The sequence below is a fragment of the Salmo salar genome, chromosome 12 (genome assembly GCF_965601325.2).
Source record: "Salmo salar chromosome 12, fSalSal1, whole genome shotgun sequence".
NCBI classification, from domain to species: domain Eukaryota; kingdom Metazoa; phylum Chordata; class Actinopteri; order Salmoniformes; family Salmonidae; genus Salmo; species Salmo salar.
Window position 1 is genome coordinate 34,968,715 of NC_138302.1, and position 25,913 is coordinate 34,994,627.

General features: G+C 41.8%; 1 protein-coding gene across 2 annotated transcripts in view; it reads left to right on the plus strand.

The window, feature by feature from the left end:
- LOC106564882 (protein kinase C alpha type) overlaps positions 1–25,913 on the plus strand; it is a 322,652-nt gene that overhangs the window by 189,982 nt on the left and 106,757 nt on the right. For both annotated transcript variants that reach the window (XM_014131369.3, XM_014131371.3), the window contains 3 exons: positions 10,406–10,486; positions 15,850–15,957; positions 22,659–22,799. In XM_014131369.3, coding sequence (XP_013986844.1) covers positions 10,406–10,486; positions 15,850–15,957; positions 22,659–22,799 — 330 coding nt within the window. The remainder of the gene's footprint in view (positions 1–10,405; positions 10,487–15,849; positions 15,958–22,658; positions 22,800–25,913) is intronic.

Here is a 25,913-nt window from a genome sequence, read left to right on the forward strand (position 1 = left end):
GAGAGTAAAAGGAGCAGGTTTCTGGGGGCGATAAAATAGCTTCAAGGTATAATGTACAGACAAAGGTATGGTTGGATGTGAATACAGTGGAGGTAAACCTAGGCATTGAGTGATGATGAGAGAGATATTGTCTCTAGAAACATCATTGAAACCAGGTGATGTCATCGCATGTGTGGGTGGTGGAACTGAAATGTTGGATAAGGTATAATGAGCAGGGCTAGAGGCTCTACAGTGAAATAAGCCAATAAACACTAACCAGAACAGCAATGGACAGGGCATATTGACATTAAGGAGATGCATGCTTAGCCGAGTGATCATAAGGGTCCAGTGAGTAGTGAGGTTGGTTGGGGTCATGGCGATTCAGACAGCTAGCCGGGCCATGGGTAGCAAGCTGGCAAGAAGACGGTCTGTTTTTAGCCACCTCGTGCGTTTCCGTCGGTAGATTAGTGGGGTTCCGTGTGGTAGAGGGGACCAATCCAATTGGCAAAATAGTTATAGTAATAGTGGCCCAAGAAAATTGTCCGATAGACCTATTCAGATAGAGAGGGGGAGGGTGAGATGGAGGGGAGGATAAATAGAGAGGCAGAGAGAGACTGGGAGAGTGTGAGAGACTGGGAGAGCGAGAGAAGCTGCTTTAGCGCTATCTTTGGATTGTCCTCTGGCTCCTTGTTTTGGCTTCAACTTCACTTCCTATTTTTAGGTTTTATGCAATTAGTGGTTGCGGTGACAGATGTTTTCAGATCAGAGCAATTCGTTTCTGTGTTCAACCCTCTGTGTTGACAGAGGAAGAAGTCGTGAGAGAAGAGAGAGAGAAACTGCCAAAGTACATTTTTGCACTTTGTCAGTGTGCACTAAACTCAGCCTGACCTCCCATTTTGCCTCGCTCCCCAAAGCCTTTAGCGATAGCAGCTAACGTTAGCCAAGACGGAGACCCTTCAACTGCTCTGCCATGCACTGAGTAGCAGTTGCCCTACAGATCTAGCTTATCTTGCCCATAACCTAACCCCAACCATTAGAAGCAAGTTGATGAGGGTGTAACTCAATATACTTTACAAGTGCAAGAAAATGCTTTATTCTCTTGTTAAGATCCAGTTTGATAAATCAACTGATAACAAAATGCCATTCTAACACCAAATAATTATAAACAGCAGGGCTAGAGCCAGCTTAAAAGCCTTCATAGCCAGTAGCTCTCCAGGAGCACGGTTGGCCATCCCTGATATACACTAACTTATGAGTAAATCGTGTGATGAATCAGCTATTCTCCTGAAAGCCCTACTGCCTATCCATTCAACAGTGTGACGCTGTTTGAATGAACACCATCAATCCAGGCATGCGGTCAGTATAGTAGCCTAACTAGTCAAATACATTCACTTCAAAACCTAGCAACAGACGAACAGCTTATGGCTTAATGTGCAGTACTCACCGTGATACACGTCACTTAAACGAATCCAGTAACACTGAGGTGGGCCAACATCACTTCAACCTGCTGTAATGTTGTTTCTGAGATCAGGCTGAGGTTGTGTTCTGTAGTGTTTAGTGGTTATCTTGTCTCTGTAGTTTCTATGTGCACAGGGCTATATTAAGAGCGGTAGTAGTGGTGGAAGCCTTGAGTAGCTATGAACGATCCAGAACTGTCATGTAGTATTAGGCCTGCCGGGAGACATCCACCGCAGCTCAGATGTACACAACCGCGCGCGCGACACACACACACACACACACACACACACACACACACACACACACACACACACACACACACACACACACACACACACACACACAGTACGTTACATTGAGTGATCTGGCCATAGGCCTCTATGGAGTGTGTGAAATGAAAGAAAACAACATGAGAAAGTGGAGCGACAGGTCATCAGAGTGTGTGTCCCTATCACATTCATTCATTATGATGCCAAACCAGAGAAGAGACTGACTGGGACACACACTTGCAATCACTCATTTACACAGATACAGACTGCATTCACACAAACACACTCAGTCAGTCTCAAACAGACAGAGACCGACACACACACACACACACACACACACACACACACACACACACACACACACTTAAATCAAATTAGTATTCTCACAGAAAACCCTACACACACTTCGCCACGCAGTGCTGTGCATGGAGTTGAAGGTCACCATTGTGTCATTGTGACAGGCGACAGGCAAGGACAGCGGTGTCACATTGGTGCTCGCTGCAGTATGGCCTGATACCTATACCTTTCTGTCAGCATTACTTCGTTATTCTCTCTCTCTCTCTCTCTCTCTCTCTCTCTCTCTCTCTATCTCTATCTCTATCTCTGCCTCTCTCTCTCTATCTCTGTTATTCTCGCTCTCTCTGCCTCTCTCTCTGTCTCGCTCTCTCTCTTTCTATCTCTGCCTCTCTCTCTCTCTCTCTCTCTCTGTGTCTCGCTCTCTCGTTATATATATATATACTGTCATGATCAGATGATGCTGTGAGGATATCACATTCTTTGTTGAACTGCGATCCTTGGAGAACGTGCCAGAGCTCTGAGACGTGTGAGTGTGTGTGTTGAGGTAAGGTGATTCTTTGTGTAATGCAAGTGAAGCGCTAGTTGCCATTATGTGGAGATGTCACCTTCCTTAAAAGGTTGTTGGTTTGCGCCCAGGTCTGGAAGATGGACCAAATGCTACTGTGTTACACTTTATCTTAAATATAACACTGCTGAATACCTAACATGAGGTAAAAACAAAGGATTTTAAGTGTTCACATAAAATATATCATGATACTCAACAGGTTTTGAGTTTATTCCTGTTTTAATTGCAAACAGAATGGAACAAAAAGTAAAGAGTAGTAGCAACATTTTTACAGTAACCTAGCATTGCCATAGTTCCCATCAATGGACCTTTACGTCATAGAGTACATAGGTATTTGAGTGAGTAAATAGCTAAGAGTTAGCTACTGAGTAAATAGCTAAGAGTTAGCTACTGAGTAAATAGCTAAGAGTTAGCTACTGAGTAAATAGCTAAGAGTTAGCTACTGAGTAAATAGCAGAATGCCATTGAAGGTACTGAAGTTGTAGCCGTTGTCCTCATCGTAGATCCATGAGTTGGACTGAGGGGCATGTAGACCTGGTCTCCTACCTCAAGCGTCAACACAAGCCCATTAGATCCATTATCTGCAAGGTCACCAGATGCAATACGCTCCCTGTTCTTATACAGGAAAACGTACCCCGGGTTGGCTCCAAATGCATTGCAATAGAAGGTGAGGTGGTAGAGTCCTCTCATTGGTGCTGTGAAGATACCTAGGGAAAATGAGGAGCTTTTAGATATCACGTCTACATAAAACATTTACAGTATATTAAAGTATATTATGGTTTAGTGCATCACATTACCTCAGGTGGGTTTATAGAGGTCGCCAACGTTTGTGAAGAACTTTTTGTAGACCAAGGTAGTTTCAGTGTTGAAAGGTCCTACAGTATGTTCCCTGCCTTGATTCCCAGTGCTGCAGAGAAGGCCACCATAGAAGGCCACCATCTGTTTGTGAATGATATGAGAGTAGTTTTTCCTGACCGTGTGATCTGAGGGTCATATGTTTTTTTCCTAAATCTGCACTTCAGCACTATTGGTGATTTTAAATGCTTTTATTGGTGACTGTTTTGAGTAAATCTGAATATATTGTCAAAGCTAGTGTAGGTATTCTCTAGTAGTTGAACCTTTATGTCATGTTTTATCTATGCATGACAAGTTTTACGGCCGCATTATACTTGAATGCTTTCCGTGAATAATGCTATTACATTTTCTCTTCAGCTCCTCCGCCTGGTTCTCACCGGCTTTCAGTCTGGCCTCCATCTCTCTCATCACAGTGTAGATGTCACGCTGGCAGGTTTGCTGGAACTGTGTTGAGGCTGCGACCTCATCTTTCGGGTTCCAGATTCCCATTCTCTGTAGCTATGGCATTGTCTCAGTAGCACAACAATGCTAGCTGCTGAGCTATAGTGGTCTTCGTTGTTAATCTGGACTCTTGAGTCGTTTGTTCTCCTGTGATTTCTGATCTCTAGTCCGTGGTTTTATAAGCACATATCCTTTTGTGCACGGATGGAATGTTCCCAGGAGGACTTTGTTCCAGTTCAACGTGGCTACCTTTCAGTCATGTTCAAGTGCTTAAGAAACGTCAACGGTTATGGATTGACGTGACCTGCTTCTTTTACCACTATTTCAGTTTGGGTAAATGTTTCACAAAACTATTGTCTCTCTTCACAGTACCGTATGAGTCATGTGTTTGGGTTTCAAATACTTCATCTGTGCCTGCTTGAGCTTTCCTTGCTTAATAAGCTAACAGAAACAGTCCCCAAATTGCACTCCAAGCACACTTAAGCAAACGCTCAAAATATTAGAAATGTTTTATTTAAGGATGTGATCCCAGGTCTGGTGTTTACCTCAAGGAGTATGTGAGCGCCTGTAAATCATTCTTTTCAAGATCCTTTCCTTCTCATTCAGGTCATGTTTTTTCCCCCAATCCTGTAACCCATGATGATAAATACATTTAAGAAGGACATAAAGCTATGAGCAACAGCAAATGTTTTTCCAGACCTCTAAAGTGCACTCTGCAGTACACCCGAGAATATGAATAAGAACATACACCTCAGAATAGGCTACATGTACAATGTAACAATGAATCAGCATAAAATGTATAAAACAGCATCACACGTCGCTGTTGGTTTGTGTACAGTAAATGCAGGATGGAAGCTGCCAGAGGCAGGGTTATTATGTGTGTCATTCTGTAAACACCACAGATGTACTAAACCGAGAAAGAGATTTTTTTATATATAAATAAAGAGTGTTAATCTTGTCCATTCATTTTTCTTTTCTTTTTTTGTCTTTTTTTTTTAATTTCTTTTTTTTTCTGTTGCATGTAGCTGGATCTGTCAAACAGATGGTGTGGAACTTATCCCCATTCAGGATACACTGGGCAAATAGCAGAATGCCAGTGAAGGTGCTGAGGTTGCGGTCATTTCCTACCCAGATCCATGAGTTGGCTTCAAGGCGCACCTAGACCTGATCTCCCTCCTCAAGCGTCAGTACAGCCCTGTTAGATCCATTATCTGAACCATCGCTAGATGTTATGGGATCTGCCGTGCCAACGACTCTCTCTCCTTTCGTGAACAGAAATACTATCTTGGCTCCATGTGTATGGCAATAGAAGGCGAAGTGGTGGAGTCCTCTCACTGGTTCCATGAACATACCTGTAGCGAAGGAGCTTAATAAATGGTTTATAAATATACCGATTTTGATCAATCATTACAATTATCAATAGTTTACTGATGGTATTGCTTAACACAGTTTAATTCGAATGAATTCACCATTTGAATTGGATTGGAATTGGACACACCCCACAGGAAAACATTTTGATGATATTTTAATAAAATGAAGTCAAATTAAGTTCAATGCAGTTAAATTAAACTCATGGCTAATGTACTCTACACATCACTGTACACATTTACATTTTTTTCATCAATTATAGGTGGTTACCAGTTATGTTACAGTAAATTAGGAATTAGGAAATCTATACAGTACATTGCCCAGGAAATATATGCATTCCCTGTTGCATTGGTAAAGGTATAGATCTACCGGGAAAAGAATAAGCTAAAACTTTCAAAAGTGAACTGTCGCTTTAACCTTTTTCAGTTATTGGCTTCAAATTTCTCCAGAAATGTTATTGTTTGTGCTTCACATTACCGGTTGTGGGGTTGTAGGCGTTGCCGATGTCGGTGATGACCTTCCCATAGACCAAAATAGTTTCAGTGTTGAACGGTCCTTTTGTTGCTTCCGGGAACTGTCCTCTGTCAGTGCAGCTGAGAATGCCACTCTTGGTCTTTCTGTGATGACAACGATTACACATTCTTAGATACATTATGATGTGGTCATAATGCATTACAAGACGCTTATAGTGAATCAGAGTCATTGGGCCTGTCCGAATACCAATGCTAGTTTTATAGTATGTGAACCTTCAGAAATGTAGGATGATTGAAATGCCAGGGTGTCATATTCAGCGTTTCATCTAGTATGACTTGACAGCACACTATTGAGGAAGAGAATATTCTTATCAGACCCACGTGTTTTTGTGCTGTCAATGTGCTGTTCCAAAATGAACGAATGGCGCAAACAGACGCGATTGTGCATTTAGATGGCGCCTTCTCAATATGGACGATCCTAGTATGTTGTTGCTTACTGCGTACATTCTTTACTGAACCGTATGTTCTAAATAGTATGTAGTATGGTTCGTACATGTAGTGCCCAGTGCCACATAAAAATGTATTCGTAAAACGTGATAAGGGCTCATACATCCTTTTGCACAAGTGATAATACGTTATAACTCTCTTTACCTTGATTCATTTTCCTGAATTCATCAACCTGGTTTCCTGTGTATCTCTGTCTGGTTTTCAGCTCCTCTTCCTGGACCCTACTGGTATTCAGTCTGGCCTCCATACTTTCCATTTTGTCTTGGTTTGGGTCAGCTCAACTATCTGCTCTACCAGCATCTCTTTCAGCATAGTGTGGAAGGCAGATGGTGTGATATCTTTGTCTAGCTGTTGCTTATTGACAACCACTCCACGTTCATGTTCACTGTCTGACTGACCCAGTGCCCCAGACAGGCAGTAGCACAACCATGTCAGCTGCAGAACTATAATGGTCTTCATTCTCAATATGGACGATTGAGTCGTTTTGTCTCCTGTGTAATTTCTGATCCCTGGCCCAGGGGTTTTCAGCATATATCCATCTAAAACGTTACATAAGATAGACCTGTTGTTGATGTACACTACTGGTCAAAAGGTTGGACTCATTCAAGGGTTTTTCTTTATTTTTACCATGTTCTACATTGTAGAATAATAGTGAAGACATCAAAACGATGAAATAACACTTATGGAATCATGTAGTAACCAAATAAGTGTTAAACAAATCAAAATATATTTTAAGATTCTTCAAATAGCCACCCTTTGCCTTGATGACAGCTTTGCACACTCTTGGCATTCTCTCAACCAACTTCATGAGGTAATCACTTGGAATGCATTTCAATTAACAGGTGTGCCTTGTTAAGTTCATTTGTGGAATGTCTTTCCTTCTTGATGTGTTTGAGCCAATCAGTTGTGTTGTGACAAGGTAAGGGTGGTATACAGAAGATGGCCATATTTGGTAAAAGACAAAGTCCATATTGTGGCAAGAACAGCTCAAATAAGCAAAGAGAAACAACAGTCCATCATTACTTTAAGACATGAATGTCAGTCAATATGGAACATTTCAAGAACTTTGGAAGTTTCTTCAAGTGCAGTCGCAAAAACCATCAAGCACTATGATGAAACAGGTCTCATGAGGACAGCCACAGGAATGGAAGACCCAGAGTTACCTCTGCTGCAGAGGATAAGTTCATTAGAATTACCAGACTCAGAAATTGCAGACCAAATAAATGCTTCACAGAGTAAAAGTAACAGACACATCTCAACATCAACTGTTCAGAGGAGACTGCGTGAATCAGGCCTTCATGGTCGAATTGCTGCAAAGAAACCACTACTAAAGAACACCAATCAGAAGAAGAGACTTGCTTGGGCCAAGAAACACAAGCAATGAACATTAGACCGGTGGAAATTTGGAGATTTTTGGTTCCAATCGCCGTGTCAATGTGAGACGCGGAGTGGGTGAATGGATGATCTCCGCATGTGTATTTCCCACCGTAAAGCATGGAGGTGTGGGTGTTATGGTATGGAGGTGCTTTTCTGGTGACACTGTCTGGGATTTATTTAGAATTCAAGGCACACTTAACCAGCATAGCTACCACAGCATTCTGCAGTGATACGCCATCCCATCTGGTTTGGGCTTAGTGGGACTATCATTTGTTTTTCAACAGGACAATAACCCAACACACCCCCAAGCTGTGTAAGGGCTATTTGAACAAGAAGGAGAGTGATGGAGTGCTGCATCAGATAACCTGGCCTCCACAATCCCCCGACCTCAACCAAATTGAGATGGTTTGGGATGAGTTGGCCTGCAGAGTGAAGGAAAAGTAGCCAACAAGTGCTCAGCATATGTGGGAGCTCCTCAAGACTGTTGGAAAAGCATTCCAGGTGAAGCTGGTTTTGAGAATGCCAAGAGTGTGCAAAGCTGCCATCAAGACAAAGGGTGGCTATTTGAAGAATCTCAAATATAAAATATATTTTGATTTGTTTCACACTTTTTTTGGTTACTACATGATTCCCTGTGTGTTATTTCATAGTTTTGATGTCTTCACTATTATTCTACAATTTAGAAAATTGTAAAAATAAAGAAAAACCCTTGAATGAGTAGGTGTTATAGAACTTTTGACCGGTAGTGTTGCTCATGGAGAAAGATTCATATACTCATGGAATCAATTTTGACCTGTTCAGTTTAGTTTGAGACGGAGTATGGCCTGGTAAGCCAAAAAGACAGGACGACCAAACAGAAAACAATCAAATATTGTATTTATTGTTAGGGAAACAGGTTAAGGTCTTGCTTGTGTGCTCGCGTATGTGTAAGAGAGGGATGACTGAGTTTGTTTGTGATTGCCAGCCAGTGTAGGAGTATGTGCTTGTATGTGTGCATGTGTGTGGATGGATGGGTGTTCGGGTGGACACACCAGCTCACTGTGGATGGATGGGTGTTCGGGTGGACACACCAGCTCACTGAAGCCCGAAGGTAAGTGGCTTGCGTGTCATGACTGCACAGTGCAGAGCCAGAGGTGCCTTTCAGGGCTCTCAAGGGGCAGGCGGATGTCAGGTGTTACACAGAAAAAGTCACAGGGCAATGTGGAGAAGAACAGCTCTCACATACCACACCTACCATGTGATGGTGGGCGGAAAAGGTGTGTGTGTGTGTGATAGAGAGTGGAAGAAAGAGGAGAGTGTTTGTGGGTGCTTGTATGAATGTACAACAGAGACTGGAGTTAAACACCAACTACATTAGCAGCGTAACTCTGATCAGCTCATTAAAAGCTTAACATTGCTCATTCATAATCACTGCATATCATCATCTGTTATGCATATGCATACCTATTCATAAGAGTTTAACCTACATGATATACTTACTGTCATGGTGGGTTACTATTAAGGAGATCAAGTGCTTTTGTCAGGTGTATTAAGGCGTGACGGCCATCTTTACGATGAACTGTGTAGTGCCTCTTCAAGTAAGATCACACACAAATACACACTCTCCTTACACAAAGACACACTCTCCTTACACACATACAAAGACACACACACATACACACAAAGACACCCTCTCCTTATACTGTGCGTGAAAAACAAAGCACTGACCTCTTTCCCCACCTCATCTCCATGACATAATGGCCTATCTTTTATTGATGGCCTTCCTCCGGCAGTCCCTCGTGTTGATGTATTAATTGATGCACTCGTTTTATTGGACACGTCCTCTGAGAAGAAGTTCCCATTTGCTACACTTTCCAACATGACACAGTAAGACACTCGTGTTTTCCTTCTGATACTCAAGGCACCTCTTCAGCTTCATTTCTGCCGGTAGCCTTGTAGTTGTGCAGCTGCTTCTCCCCTAGCACTGTTGGGGCTTCAGGTATCTTGTTCTCTGCTTCTACTATATGTTCAATGAAAGTCTCTTTATATGCACATGCATGCATAATGTGTTCTTGCATGCGTGGGCATACTTACCCCAGCTGTTATTGCACAAGTAGAGCTACGCCACCCACCACTTCACAAAACAATAACATTGTCTCCCTCCATTTATTTAGCATCAGTGAATTCTCCCATGGACGTCACAACAGTACTTTACTTTGCATCAATGCATTTTCCCTCTACAACATAGCAGTACTTCTCTCCGGCAAAGCTGTCTCATGTCTTCATTAGAATGGATCCAATGATAAGCTAGGGGGATACAACAGCAGATGGTGAAACTGGTTGACAGGATGTGCCTGCTCTATCAGTAATGAACCAGGTTCCCTCTAGAAGAGGATGCTAATAAGAGATAGATTGACTGGTGGGGCGTGTGTGAAAGGCATGTGTCTCGGGCTCTCTTGGGTACTGTCAGTTAGCAATAGACATATCGTGCCGACAATGTGAAAGGTGTGTGTGTGTGTGTGTGTGTGTGTGTGTTACTGTAGCTGATGCAGAGTGTGGTGTGAGTAAAAGTTTAAAAAAAATGTGTGTGTGGCTGTCTCTTTGTCTGTAATGTGTATATACTTTGTCAGCATTTCACCTTCTGTGAACATGTACATTGTCTTATCTAATCCCATGTAACTCTTTTCATCCCTCTCTCTCTGTCTCTTTCTCTCTCTCTCTCTCTCTCTCTCTCTCTCTCTCTCTCTCTCTCTCTCTCTCTCTCTCTCTCTCTCTCTCTCTCTCTCTCTCTCTCTCTCTCTCTCTCTCTCTCCCTCTCTCCCTCTCTCCCTCCCCAGATTATTGCATACCAGCCATATGGGCTATCAGTGGATTGGTGGGCATACGGAGTGCTGCTCTATGAAATGTTGGCAGGACAGGTGAGTGTGCCCCCCAGCTCTCTCTACTAGAGGTCGACCAATTATGGTTTTTCAACGCCGATACCGATTATTGGAAGACCCCAAAAAAAGCGATACCAATTAATCGGACGATTTTTCTTTTTTTATATATATATATATATATATATATATATATATATATATATATAGTAATAATGACAATTACAACAATACTGAATGAACACTTATTTTAACCTCTATGGGCCAGTTGAATCCTGTGGCGCGTTATTCAAATACCTTAGATATGATATTACTTCAATTTTTCAAAATATGACTATTTTACATCATTTTAAAGATAAGACTCTCGTTAATCTAACCACACTGTCCGATTTCAAAAAGGCTTTACAATGAAAGCAAAACATTAGATTATGTCAGCAGAGTACCGAGCCAGAAATAATCAGACACCCATTTTTCAAGCTAGCATATAATGTCACATAAACCCAAACCACAGCTAAATGTAGCACTAACCTTTGATGATCTTCATCAGATGACAACCCTAGGACATTATGTTATACAATACATGCATGTTTTGTTCAATCAAGTTCATATTTATATCAAAAACCAGCTTTTTACATTAGCATGTGACTAGCATGTGACTAGCATTCCCACCGAACACTGCCGGTGAATTTACTAAATTACTCACGATAAACGTTCACTAAAAGCATAACAATTATTTGAAGAATTATAGATACAGAACTCCTCTATGCACTCGATATGTCCGATTTTAAAATAGCTTTTCGGTGAAAGCACATTTTGCAATATTCTCAGTAGATAGCCCGGCATCACAGGGCTAGCTATTTAGACACCCAGCAGGTTTAGCACTCATCAAAGTCAGATTTACTATAAGAAAAATGTTATTACCTTTGTTGTCTTTGTCAGAATGCACTCCCAGGACTTCTACTTCAATAACAAATGTTGGTTTGGTCCAAAATAATCCATCGTTATATCCAAACAGCGGCGTTTTGTTCGTGCGTTCTAGACACTATCCTAAAGGCTAAATAAGGGTGACGAGCATGGCGCAATTCGTGACAAAAGATTTCTAAATATTCCATTACCGTACTTCGAAGCATGTCAACCGCTGTTTAAAATCAATTTTTATGCCATTTTTCTCATAAAAAAGCGATAATATTCCGACCGGGAATCTGCGTTTAGATAAACAGACAAAGGAAAAGAAAGCATTCGGTCGAAGCGGGCACGCGCCTAAGCCCATAGTACTCTGAGCGGCCACTTGCCAAAAGCGATAAAGTGTTTCAGCCAGAGCTTGCCTCGATATCGTTCAACGTTTTCCCGGGCTCTGAGACCCTATGGAAGACGTAGGAAGTGTCACGTTATTGCACAGATCCTGAGTCTTCAATAAAAAGAGCCAAGATGAAACACTACTTCTCAGACAGGCCACTTCCTGCTTGAAATCTTCTCAGGTTTTGGCCTGCCATAGGAGTTCTGTTATACTCACAGACACCATTCAAACAGTTTTAGAAACTTTAGGGTGTTTTTTTATCCAAAGCCAATAATTATATGCATATTCTAGTTACTGGGCAGGAGTAGTAACCAGATTAAATCGGGTACGTTTTTTATCCAGCCGTGTCAATACTGCCCCCTAGCCCTAACAGGTTAACTTAATATAATACATCAATAAAATCAATTTAGTCTCAAATAAATAATGAAACGTGTTCAATTTGGTTTAAATAATGCAAAAACAAAGTGTTGGAGAAGAAAGTAAAAGTGCAATATGTGCCATGTAAAAAAGCTGACATTTCAGTTCCTTGCTCAGAACATATGAAAGCTGGTGGTTCCTTTTAACATGAGTCTTCAATATTCCCAGGTAAGAAGTTTTAGGTTATAGTTATTATAGGACTATTTCTCTCTATACCATTTGTATTTCATATGCCTTTGACTATTGGATGTTCTAATAGGTACTTTAATATTGCCAGCCTAATCTCGGGAATTGATAGGCTTGAAGTCATAAACAGCGCAATGCTTGAAGCACAGCGAAGAGCTGCTGGCAAATGCAGGAAAGTGCTGTTTGATTGAATGCTTACGAGCCTGCTGCTGCCTACCACCGCTCAGTCAGACTGCTCTATCAAATCATAGAGCAGTCTGACTATAATATAATAAACACAGAAATAAGAGTCTTTGGTCATTAATATGGTCAAATCCGGAAACTATCATTTCGAAAACAAAACGTTTATTCTTTCAGTGAAATACGGAACCGTTACGTATTTTATCTAACGGGTGGCATCCCTAAGTCTAAATATTGCTGTTACATTGCACAACTTTCAGTGTTATGTCATAATTATGTAAAATTCTGGCAAATTAGTTCGCAACGAGCCAGGCGGCCCAAACTGTTGCATATACCCTGACTGTATGCAATGAACGCAAGAGAAGTGACACAGTTTCCCTAGTTAATATTGCCTGCTGACATGAATTTCTTTTAACTAAATATGCAGGTTTAAAAAAAATATACTTCTGTGTATTGATTTTAAGAAAGGCATTGATGTTTATGGTTAGGTACATTCGTGCAACGATTGTGCTTTTTTCGCAAATGTGCATTTGGTAAATAATCCCCCGTTTGGCAAAGTAGGCTGTGATTCGATGATAAATTAACAGGCACCGCATTGATTATATTCAATGCAGGACAAGCTAGTTAACCTAGTAATATCATCAACCATGTGTAGTTAACTAGTGATTATGTGAAGATTGTTTTTTGTAAGATAAGTTTAATGTTAGCTAGCAACATACCTTGGCGCCTTGCTGCACTCGCATAACAGGTGGTCAGGCTGCCACACAGTTTCCTCGTGGAATGCAATGTAATCGGCCATAATCGGCGTCCAAAAATGCCGATTACTGATTGTTATGAAAACTTTAAATCGGCCCTAATTAATTGGCCACACTGTATATGACATGAGTATAATTTATATGGAAATGTGAAGTGCACATTTGGATGAGTGTTTGGCTTACATGTATGATATCAAAGCGGTATTTACTATAATCCTCATGTCTCATCTTTCAAAATACAGAGTCCTCTTAATTTACAGCATATCCCTCAGTGAGACAACAAAACATTTGCTAAAGTTCCCCAACTACCTGGAAGGATGGGGGCAACTTCTTGTCTTGCGAGGTGCTCAAGTTCAGAATGGCTGTCAGTCAAAACCCATACAGCGCTGAGAAGTGCAGAGCCAGAGCTCTGACGTCATGTATAGCATGTTACTGTACAGCCACTGTGTTCCAATCTGCCATGTTCAACCCGTGTATGGGTATGAGTGTAAAGGCTTAACAGATGCTTTTCGGTTATGTCCATAACCGTCCCTACCATCAGTAAGGGCAACTCAAAAAGTTAGTCAGTTGACTGGCTAAGCGGCTACGCTATCGATTACTCTGAGTGAGCGTCCAAAATGGTACCCTATTCCCTATATAGTGTACTACTTTTGACCAGAGCCCTACTACCAGAGGAGGATGGGCTAATTGTAATAGCTGGAATGGTATTAATGGAACGGAGTCAAACGTGATATCCATGATGTGTTTGATACCATTCCATTAATTCCATTCCAGCCATTATAATGAGCAGATCCTCCTATAGCGCCTCCCACCAGCCTACACTGTACACTACATAGGGTATAGCCATATAGGGCGCCATTTGAGATGCGGCCAGTGCTAACTTCCTACTGCTGTGTTCAGTAAGGGTGATGGGTGTGTTTGCTCCCTGTGTGTTTGGGACACCAGTGGCCAGGAGCTTCATCCTGTCCCGTTCACTGGGCAGAAACAGATGGCGTGATGGATGAGCAGCAGCCCAGCCATCTACTGAGGGAAGGCCCTGGGGCAGGAAAATGGGTTTTATACCCTTTTACAGTACACACTCAAAGGCCGAAAGTAGTTCATTTGGCTTATATGACCTTAGGATTGTAGGGGGGATGGGTCGACTGTGTGGGTGGTGTGTGTTTCCCTCTCAAGAGGGTGTTCAGTGCAGTGTACTGTGTATCTGATAAAGAGAGCAGAAAGCAGCCTAGGTATCTCTTGCCAAAGGGTTTAGTCTAGTGGAAAAATATTACATTCATGATGTCACAATGTGTACATTATGGTTAGTAATGATAGAGGTGGAGGGAGAAAATAGCTGGACCATCGAGTCCATTTCCCTCCCAGCTGGCAACTTTTGTATGGAACTTGTTTCTTTCACTCTCTATGGTCTAGACCTCTTTCGTTGATTTTTTTTATCTTCCGTTTCTTAAGCTTTTTGTATATTTTTTCTATTTTTTTTCCTCTATCTCTCTCTCTCTCGCTCTTGCGCAACAAGCCACTATAACAACCCTTATTCAGTTGTATTACTGGAGAGTAGAATATACACACATACAATGGCTTTGTGCAGGTGCTTTGGTACCGAAGTGTAAATGTTCATCAGCAAAGACAATTCTTCCATGTGTGTTTTTATGACAATGTTTGGAACTTTAGGCCATCGAAGGGTTAACCAGGCTAGTTCATGTTTATTCTGTTTATTCCGATAATGCCTCTGGCAACAACCTTTTGACTTAATTTTCCCCCCACAATACTCTGTTCACAATACTCTGCTTGGGAATCCCCTTGATACAAAAATTAAAACAGCAAGCTAGTGTCGGACACAATCACCACAGCACACAGTGTCAAATTGGTGTTTTTCAAAGAAAATGTTTCCCTTTTTCTGCCAAGCTGTTTTAAGCAGTCCTGTGAGGCCAGCTTTTCTGTCTGTTTGTGTAGCCAGCATTACATTTCTAATTGTCTTTGTTCTCCTAATATTCAATTAAAGCTGACTTTTTATACAGTTGACATCTGCATTACAGACTCTGCTGAGTTGCGGACTGGGCCCTGTTTAGAAATGACCCCTGAAAAATAGCTATGATATTAAGATACTAGATAGATTATCATGAATTTACTCGTTTGATTAAAGGTGAAGGTCAAAATTACTGATAAGTCATATTTGAGGTCATTACAGATGTACTACACATTCTGATGTGTCAACATTTACATAATATTGTCAACATATTTACAACATGTATATAGCATTCACAACATATTTACAACATGTATATAGCATTCACAACATATTTACAACATGTATATAGCATTCACAACATATTTACAACATGTATATAGCATTCACAACATATTTACAACATGTATATAGCATTTGCAAAGTATTTACAACGTGTATATAGCATTTGCAAAGTATTTACAACGTGCATAACATTTGCAAAGTATTTACAACATGTATGAAACATTTTCAAAATATTTACATGTATACAACATTCGCAACATATTTACAACATGCATATAACATTCTATGCACATAACGTTCTATATAACGTGTTGTTCCCCAGCCCCCGTTTGATGGTGAGGATGAGGACGAGCTCTTCCAGTCCATCATGGAGCACAACGTGTCGTACCCCAAGCAAATGTCCAAAGAGGCCGTGTCCATCTGCAAAGGGGTGAGTACGACCTTTGACCCAAAGAACCCTTTGAACCTCAGCCCCTCTCATAGAAATAGAATTACTAGAATGGAAATTCCCATTAAATTCAATGTCATTATATTTCTATGGCCCCTATGCCTTCACATCCTGCCCCACAACCATCACCCTTAAACCCATGGTCTTCCCCACTCCCCTTTGAAGCTAGTCTCTCACCCCTTCTCTCGTCCTCTGTCATCAATAACACTTAGTCCCATACCCACTGTGACCTAGGTCCAATTATTAACACTTCATGAAGTCAACCTTTTGAAGCCGTCTTTACAATAACCTTTATGAAGACACTACCCATTAGCATGTACAGTAGGAAGAGCATGAAGTGATATGTCGATAGACTCTATGTCGATAGATATGACTGACTTTGACATGTAACCTTTTAGACTGGAGGTTTTGTCATTGAAGGATCTATTACTGTAGTCTATAGGCACGGGGGTTACTACCTACATAGCTATGGGCATACTGTACTATAGGGGGGAAGTGGATTCAAAACAAGCGGGATTGGAGAAGCACAGTGAGGAGTTATGGATGTGTGTACCTCACCCCTATTCATCACCGATGTAGCGCCCACCTGTGTTATGGTGGGTGGCCGTCTGCGCTCTCTGAAGGTCCTTTAGATCAAATATTGTCTGTTACAGGTGCGTAGGTCTCAAAATAGGAGAACAAGGAGAGATGGAGACTTAAAAGCTTAAAGCTAATTTTTCCTTATTTTTGACAGTGTGTGGGTCTCCATCTCTCCTAGTACCCACCTGTGTGCATATATTGGACGGCAGCCATATTGTGCCAAAAACTAATTAAAGGCAGAGAAAGAGGGAGACACATAGGGAAAGGTGTGCGTGTGTGAGAGAAGAGAAGGCACTAATAACACGAGCAGGAGGAGAGATTCCAGTTCCGGGGCTGAGCTGTGTGATAACACACTCGTGTCCACACCTCCCCACTTCAACCCTCACAGCTCACACATCCTCTCTACCTCTCCTTCTATCTAGCCCTCTCTCTATCCCTTTCTCCCTCTCTTACTCTCCCCCTTTCTCACACTACCACCACTTTCTAACAACTGTCTCTTCAATCTGTCTGCCCCTCAATTTCTCTGCAAACCCTCTCTCTCGCTCTCTTTGTCTCCGCCTCTTTCGCATCGCTCTCTCCTCAAAAAAATTAAGATTCTACATCTGTAGTATTTAGGTTGCAGCAGAAATGTCCTACAGCGTTTTACCTCAAATCCCTCCGTCTATCCCAAATGGCACCCTATTCCCTTTGTAGTGCACTACTTTTGACCAGGGCCCATGGGGAAGAGAGTGAGGTCCCTCCATTGTTTCTGCAGATGGGGGATTTGCTTTGATCCAATACTCTGCCTTTGTGGACGGGCCATCCTCTAAGGCTCGCATGAATAAAAGGTCTCGGGGAGGTGTGTGCGCGTGCGGGCATGTGTGTGTGTGTTCTAGCAAGGAGAGAACACTGAGAACCTGGTCATGATCCCTTAGCTCACCAGCCATAGACAGACAGACTGATTCTCAGGCCGCTTTTGGGCCTCAAGATTACATTTTGAAGGTGAAGTCAAGCAAAGCAGACAGGATTCCGTTTGCAGCGTACAAGGGTTCCCTTTTCACGTTCGTAACGTGTAGGGGAACAGCATGACCTGTGAACACAACCCTGACAAATTACTTTTTCCTTTTCACCAGCTGTGACACACACACACGTGTGTCTAAGTCACAATACTGTGGCTGCCACCGACAGACGACAGGAGTAGATGGGGACTGGCTGTTATTTTTGGCGTTGTTACATTACCCAGCATGCTTTGCTGCCATCACCCCACCGCTGTGTCACTGCAGTTTTTGAGGAGAGGAGAGGAGAGGTGTGAAGGCGCTCTAGCCAAGCTTTTCTCATTACTCTCCCTTGCCTCTTCACACTGCAGCTGGGATGAGTTTTCTGCACCTTTAGACCAGCTAAGATTACTCACTCACACACACACACGTTCACAGACTCACCTCAAACTCCCTTCCAAAGACTGTGAAATGACGAATGGGATAGAATATCGGGACTGGGCTGGCGACTGGGTTCAGGAGAATTACAGAGAGAGTCATGGTTTGGTGAGTGAGTGTTGGGCTAGAGGCCTGAGCAAATGCAGCTTAAGGTTTATGGAGTTAGATAAATATCTGGATTCGTTTTACTCCCCCATCCTATGCTATCCTACAGTAAATTCCACTATACCCAGATGCTATGTTGCTGCCAAAAGTTCAGAGTTTCAATCTAAAAATAAATTGCAATGGATATCACTCTTCCTCCCACGACAGAGACTCTGGTCAAAAGTAGTGCACTACATAGGGGATAGGGTGCAATTTTGGATACGGTCAGGAAAACTGTTTTTCAATGACAACACATTATGTTTTTCTGTTAAGAAACTGTACTGTACCTGCAAGGCTGGCTATGCAACCAATGTCACCCCCTGCTGATGTAACGCACGCCCACTGACAAACACGCACTCCTAATGAGCGTTATGTTCCAATATAGGTGGGCAACGTTCTAATAGGGCTATCTAACTCCACGCGCGCTGTTAAGAAACTTAAAGAAAGAAAGAGAAAAACAAGGTAGAATTCGTGTTCAACTAGGAATGTAAACTGCTGTAAGATATACTGTGTCCGTAAAATGTATATAGTATGTATAAGCTGGATGTAGAATCCTAAGTGTTGCTGTTCATTAGTATACTCAAATTAGGGGAGGGATGGTAGGGTTAGGGGAAAATAATAAAGGAAAATATATTTTCAAAATTAATATACAGTTCCAGTCCAAAGTTTTAGAACACCTACTCATTTTTCTTTATTTGTTACTGTTTTCTACATTGTAGAATAATAGTGAAGACATCAAAACTATGAAATAACACATATGGAGTCATGTAGTAACCAAAAAAGTGTTAAACAAATTATATTTGAGATTCTTCAAAGTAGCCATCCTTTGCACACTCTTGACATTCTCCCAACCAGCTTCATGAGGTAGTCACCTGGAATGCATTTCATTTAACAGGTGTGCCTTGTTAAAACTTAATTTGTGAAATTTCTTTCCTTCTTATTGCATTTCAGCCAATCAGTTGTGTTGTGACAGGGTAGGGGTGGCATACAGAAGATAGCCCTATTTGGTATAAGACCAAGTCCATATTATGGCAAGAACATCTCAAATAAGCAAGGAGAAACAACAGTCCATCATTACTTTAAGACATGACCGTCAGTCAATCCGGAAAATGTCAAGAACTTTGAAAGTTTCTTCAAGTGCTATGATGAAACTGGCTCTCATGAGGACTGCCACAGGAAATGAAGACCCAGAGTTACCTCTGCTTTCAGAGGATAAGTTCATTAGCGTTACCAGCCTCAGAAATTGCAGCCCAAATAAATGCTTCACGGAGTTCAAGTAACAGACACATCTCAACATCAACTGTTCAGAGGAGACTGCGTGAATCAGGCCTTCATGGTCATATTGCGCTAAAGAAACCACTACTAAAGGACACCAATAAGAAGAAGAGACTTGCTTGGGCTAAGAAACCATTGCAATGGACATTAAACCGGTGGAAATCTGTCCTTTTGGTCTGATGAGTCCAAATTTGAGATTTTTGTTTCCAGCCATCGTGTCTTTGTGAGAAGCAGACTAGCTGAACGCCTCCAGGCTGTGTAAGGGCTATTTGAACAAGAAGGAGAGTGATGGAGTGCTGCATCAGATGCCCTGGCAATCACAATCACCCGGCAATCACAATCACCGCAGAGTGAACGAAAAGCAGCCAACAAGTGCTCAGCATATGAGGGAACTCCTTCAAGACTGTTGGAAAAGCATTCCAGCTGAAGCTGGTTTAGAGAATGCCAAAAGTGTGCAAAGCTGTCAAGGCAAAGGGAGGCTACTTTGAAGAATATAAAATATATTTAGAATTGTTAAAAAAAATTGGGGTTACTACATGATTCCATATGTGTTATTTCATCGTTTTTATGTCTTCACTATTATTCTACAATGTAGAAAATTGTAAAAATAAAGAAAATCATTTGGAATGAGTAGGTGTGTCCAAACCTTTGACTGGTACTGTATAAAAAAGTACACTGTTTTCCTTTTTTTTATAATATATAATACAGTTGAAGTCGGAACTTTACACTTTTACACATAACTTTAGGTTGGAGTCATTAAAACTCATTTTTCAACCACTCCACAAATTTCTTGTTAACAAACTATAGTTTTGGAAAGTCGATTAGGACATCTACTTTGAGCATGAAACAAGTCATTTTTCGAATAAATGTTTACAGAGAGATTATTTCACTTCTAATTCACTGTATCACAACTCCAGTGGGTCAGAGGTTTACATACACTAAGTTGACTGTGCCTTTAAACAACTTGGAAAATTCCAGAAAATTGTCATGGCTTTAGAAGCTTCTGATAGGCTAATTGACATAATTTGAGTCAATTGGAGGTGTACCTGTGGATGTATTTCAAGGCCTACCTTCAAACTCAGTGCCTCTTTGCTTGACATCATGGGAAAATCAAAAGAAATCAGCCAAGACCTCAGAAAAAACCTTCTGGTTCATTACATTTTACATTTTAGTCATTTAGCAGATGCTCTCATCCAGAGCGACTTACAGTAGTGAATACATTTCTTTTTTCTTTTTTTTTCGTACTGGTCCCCCATGGGAATCGAACCCACAACCCTGGCGTTGCAAACACCATGCTCTACCAACTGAGCCACACAGGAACAATTTCCAAACACCTGAAGGTACCACGTTCATCTGTACAAACAATAGTACGCAAGTAAAAACACTATGGGACCACACAGCCATCATACCGCTCAGGAAGGAGACTCGTTCTGTCTCCTAGAGATGAACGTACTTTGGCGCGAAAAGTTCAAATCAATCCCAGAACAACAGCAAAGGACCTTGTGAAGATGCTGGAGGAAACGGGTACAAAAGTATTTATATCCACTGTAAAACGAGTCTTATATCGACATAACCTGAAAGGCCGCTCAGCAAGAAAGAAGCCACTGCTCCAAAACCACCATAAAAAAGCCAGACTACGGTTTGCAACTGCACATGGGGACGAAGATCGTACTTTTTGGAGAAATGTCCTCTGGTCTGATGAAACAAAAATAGAACTGTTAGGCCATAATGACCATCGTTATGTTTGGAGGAAAAAGGGGGAGGCTTGCAAGCCGAAGAACACCATCCCAACCGTGAAGCATGGGGGTGGCAGCATCATGTTGTGGGGGTGCTTTACTGCAGGGAGGGACTGGTGCACTTCACAAAATAGATGGCATCATGAGCAAGGAAAATTATGTAGATATATTGAAGCAACATCTCAAGACATCAGTCAGGAAGTTAAAGCTTGGTCGCAAATGGGTCTTCCAACTGGACAATGACCCCAAGCATACATCCAAAGTTGTGGCAAAATGGCTTAAGGACAACAAATTCAAGTTATTGGAGTGGCCATCACAATGCCCTGACCTCAATCCCATAGAAAACTTGTGGGCAGAACTGAAAAGGTGTGTGCGAGCAAGGAGGCCTGCTAACCTGACTCGGTTACACCAGCTCTGTCAGGAGGAATGGGCCAATATTCACCTAACTTATTGTGGGAAGCTTGTGGAAGGCTACCCAAAATGTTTGACCCAAGTTAAACAATTTAAAGGCAATGCTACCAAATATTAATTGAGTAAATGTAAACTTCTGACCAACTGGGAATGTGATGAAAGAAATAAAAGCTGAAATAAATCATTCTCTCTACTATTGTTCTGACATTTCACATTCTTAAAATAAAGTGGTGATCCTAACTGACCTAAGACAGATAATTTTTACTAGGATTAAATGTCAGGAATTGTGAAAAACTGAGTTTTAATGTATTTAGCTAAGGTGTATGTAAACTTCTGACTTCAACTGTATATGCCGTTTAGCAGATGCTTTTATCCAAAACAACTTACAGTAGTACGTTCGCACATTTTCGCGCGGCAGGCCCCAGTGGGAATCCAACCCACAAAGAGTGCCTGTCATTATTGACATTTGCCATGATGTTGTTTGAGTGTGGTTTCTCCTTTAGTTTAACAAGGAAATAAGTTTGTTTGATGGTTTTTCAATGTCGAGTTGTTTTCTTCAAAGTGCGCCCCCACGTCGCCTCCTGCTGTGCGATTGTAAGTGACAACAATAACACATTACATCTAAGAGAGACAAATTCCTTTTTAGCAACCCCCATCTGTTTGGCTCCCTACTGACCCAGAAAAAAGAGAAAATAAGAGAGAGAGAATAAAAAGAGGAAGCGTAGAAAATTGCCCCCATATTGTCTCTCGACTACCCTCATTCCAATACTAACTTGCTGTGAGTCTGTTGTTATCCGTTCCACTCATCCTATTTCAATGCTCTCCATTAAACTCATAATGACTCATGTTCCCATTCCTCCCTTCTTCTTTTCCCAACCTCAGCCAATGAGCAAATAATAGAATATGGAATCTATTTAGTCTTTCTATGGCTATCTTTTCTACGGTCTGTCTACTCCAGCCGTTCTAACTGGCTCTCTCATCCTCCGCCTGCTGATGATCACATAGTGGCATTTAGATCTACAGAAACCTATCTCTATGGTCCTTCCCTGATTGACACAATAGTGACATTTCTATCTGTAGAATGTCCATTCTAACTCTAGGGCCTTTCCCTCCTTATCCCTCCCAGCTGATGACCAAACACCCGTCGAAGCGTCTGGGCTGCGGCTCCGAGGGAGAGAGGGACATCCGGGAGCACGCCTTCTTCAGACGCATCGACTGGGAACGTCTCCAGAACCGCGAGATCCAACCCCCCTTCAAGCCCAAAGGGGTGAGACACACACACACACACAAAACACACACACATCCATACACACAACCTATTTCTTCTTTAATGCAAAATTATTGAAATGGTGGCGCAATCGTAGCTTTGTAATCGTTGGTATGTTTGGCCCGTTGTCACACACAATGCACATTTACTCCACTGAGGAGTGTGTGGTTCGCTACTATCTGATGCGATCTCAGTTTCTCATTCAGATGAGTAACAACACCCACTCACTCACACACACACACACACACACACATTTATGTATACACATACACACGCGGGAACAAACGTGTACAATACACACACACACACCCACCAGTGAATGTCCGGCGGCCGTCTGTCACCATAGTAGAGTCCAGGCAGACTCCCACCTGGTCTGTTGTCAAATCAGATTGGCCTGCATCTGAATGGTGTCTGTTTGGCAACTCTCACAGGTTACAGTCCATTCCGGTCCAGCACCATTTGTTTAGCATGGCAAAACACCTATGACTATGACTATACTATACTATACTATACTATACTATATATATATATATATATATATATATATATATATATATATATATATATATATATATATATATATACTAGACTATGGTCCCTCAGTCGTCACACTGAACAAAAGACAACCTTTTCTAACGACAAAGCCTCGGCATGGGCTACAATACAATAATACTACTCATTTTATTCACATATACGCTACCGTTCAAAAGTTTGGGGTCACTTATAAATAAATGTCCTTGTTTTTGAAAGAAAAGGTAATTGTCCATTTAAAATAACATCAAATTGATCAGAAATACAGTGTAGACCTTGTTAATGTTGTAAATGACTATTGTAGCTGGAAATAGCTGATTTTTTTTATGGAATATCTACGTAGGCGTACAGAGGCTCATTATCAGCAACCATCACTCCTATGTTCCAATGGCACGTTGTGTTAGCTAATCCAAGTTTATAATTTTAAAAGGCTAATTGATCATTAGAAAACCCTTTTGCAATTATGTTAGTACAGCTGAAACTATTGTGCTGATTAAAGAAGCAATAAAAGCAATAAAACTGGTCTTCGTTAGACTAGTTGAGTATCTGGAGCATCAGCATTTGTAGGTTCGATTACAGGCTCAAAATGGCCAGAAACAAAGCACTTTCTTCTGAAACTCGTCAGTCTATTCTTGTTCTGAGAAATGAAGGCTATTCCATGCGAGAAATTGCCAAGAAACTGAAGATCTCGTAGAAAGCTGTGTACTACTCCCTTCACAGAACAGAGCAAACTGGCTCTAACCAGAATAGAAAGAGGAGTGGGAGGCCCCAGTGCACAATTGAGCAAGAGGACAAGTACATTAGTGTCTAGTTTGAGAAACTGATGCCTCGCAAGTCCTCAACTGGCATCTTCATTAAATAGTACCCGCAAATCACCAGTCCCAACGTCAACAGTGAAGAGGCGACTCCGGGATGCTTGCCTTCTAGGCAGAGTTGCAAAGAAAAAGCAATATCTCAGAATGGCCAATAAAAAGAAAAGGTTAAGATGGGCAAAATAACACAGACACTGGACAGAGGAACTCTGCCTAGGAGGCCAGCATCCCAGAGTCGCCTCTTCGCTGTTGACGTTGAGACTGGTGTTTTGCGGGAAATTTCTAAGTGACCCCAAACTGAACGGTAGTGTACAGTCGTGGCCAGAAGTTTTGAGAATGACACAAATATACATTTTCACAAAGTCTGCTACCTCAGTTTGTATGATGGCAATTTGCATATACTCCAGAATGTTGAGTGATCAGATGAATTGTAATTAATTGCAAAGTCCCTCTTTGCCATGCAAATGAACTGAATCCCCCAAAAACATTTCCACTGCATTTCAGCCCTGTCAGGGGAAAAGAACCAGCTGACATCATGTCAGTGATTCTCTCGTTAACACAGGTGTGAGTGTTGACGAGGACAAGGCTGGAGATCACTCTGTCATGCTGATTGAGTTTGAATAACAGACTGGAAGCTTCAAAAGGATGGTGGTGCTAGGAATCATTGTTCTTCCTCTGTCAACCATGGTAACCTGAAAGGAAACACATGCCGTCATCATTGCTTTGCACAAAAAGGGCTTCACAGGCAAGGATATTGCTGCCGTAAGATTGCACCTAAATCAAACATTTATCGGATCATCAAGAACTTCAAGGAGAGTGGTTCAATTGTTGTGAAGAAGGCTTCAGGGCGCCCAAGAAAGTCCAGCAAGCGCCAGGACCGTCTCCTGAAGTTGATTCAGCTGTGGGATCGGGGCACCACCATTACAGAGCTTGCTCAGGAATGGCAGCAGGCAGGTGTGAGTACATCTGCACGCACAGTGAGGCAAAGACTTTTGGAGGATGGCGTGGTGTCAAGAAGGGCAGCAAAGAAGCCACTTCTCTCCAGGAAAAACATCAGGGACAGACTGATATTCTGCAAAAGGTACAGGGATTGGACTGCTGATGACTGGGGTAAAGTCATTTTCTCTGATGAATCTCCTTTCCGATTGTTTTGGGCATCCGGGAAAAAGCTTGTCCGGAGAAGACAAGGTGAGCGCTACCAGCAGTCCTGTGTCATGCCAACAGTAAAGCATCCAAAGACCATTCATGTGTGGGGTTCCTTCTCAGCCAAGGGAGTGGGCTTACTCACAATTTTGCCTAAGAACACAGCCATGAATAAAGAATGGTACCAACACATCCTCCGAGAGCAACTTCTCCCAACCATCCAGGAACAGTTTGGTGACGAACAATGCCTTTTCCAGCATGATGGAGCACCTTGCCATAAGGCAAAAGTGATAACTAAGTGGCTCGGGGAACAAAACATTGACATTTTGGGTCCATGGCCAGGAAACTCCCCAGACCTTAATCCCATTGAGAACTTGTGGTCAATCCTCAAGAGGCGGGTGGACAAACAAAAACCCACAAATTCTGACAAACTCCAAGCATTGATTATGCAAGAATGGGCTGCCATCAGTCAGGATGTGGCCCAGAAGTTAATTGACCGCATGCCAGGGCAGATTGCAGAGGTCTTGAAAAAGAAGAGTCAACACTGCATATATTGACTCTTTGCATCAACTTCATGTAATTGTCAATAAAAGCCTTTGACACTTATGAAATGCTTGTAATTATACTT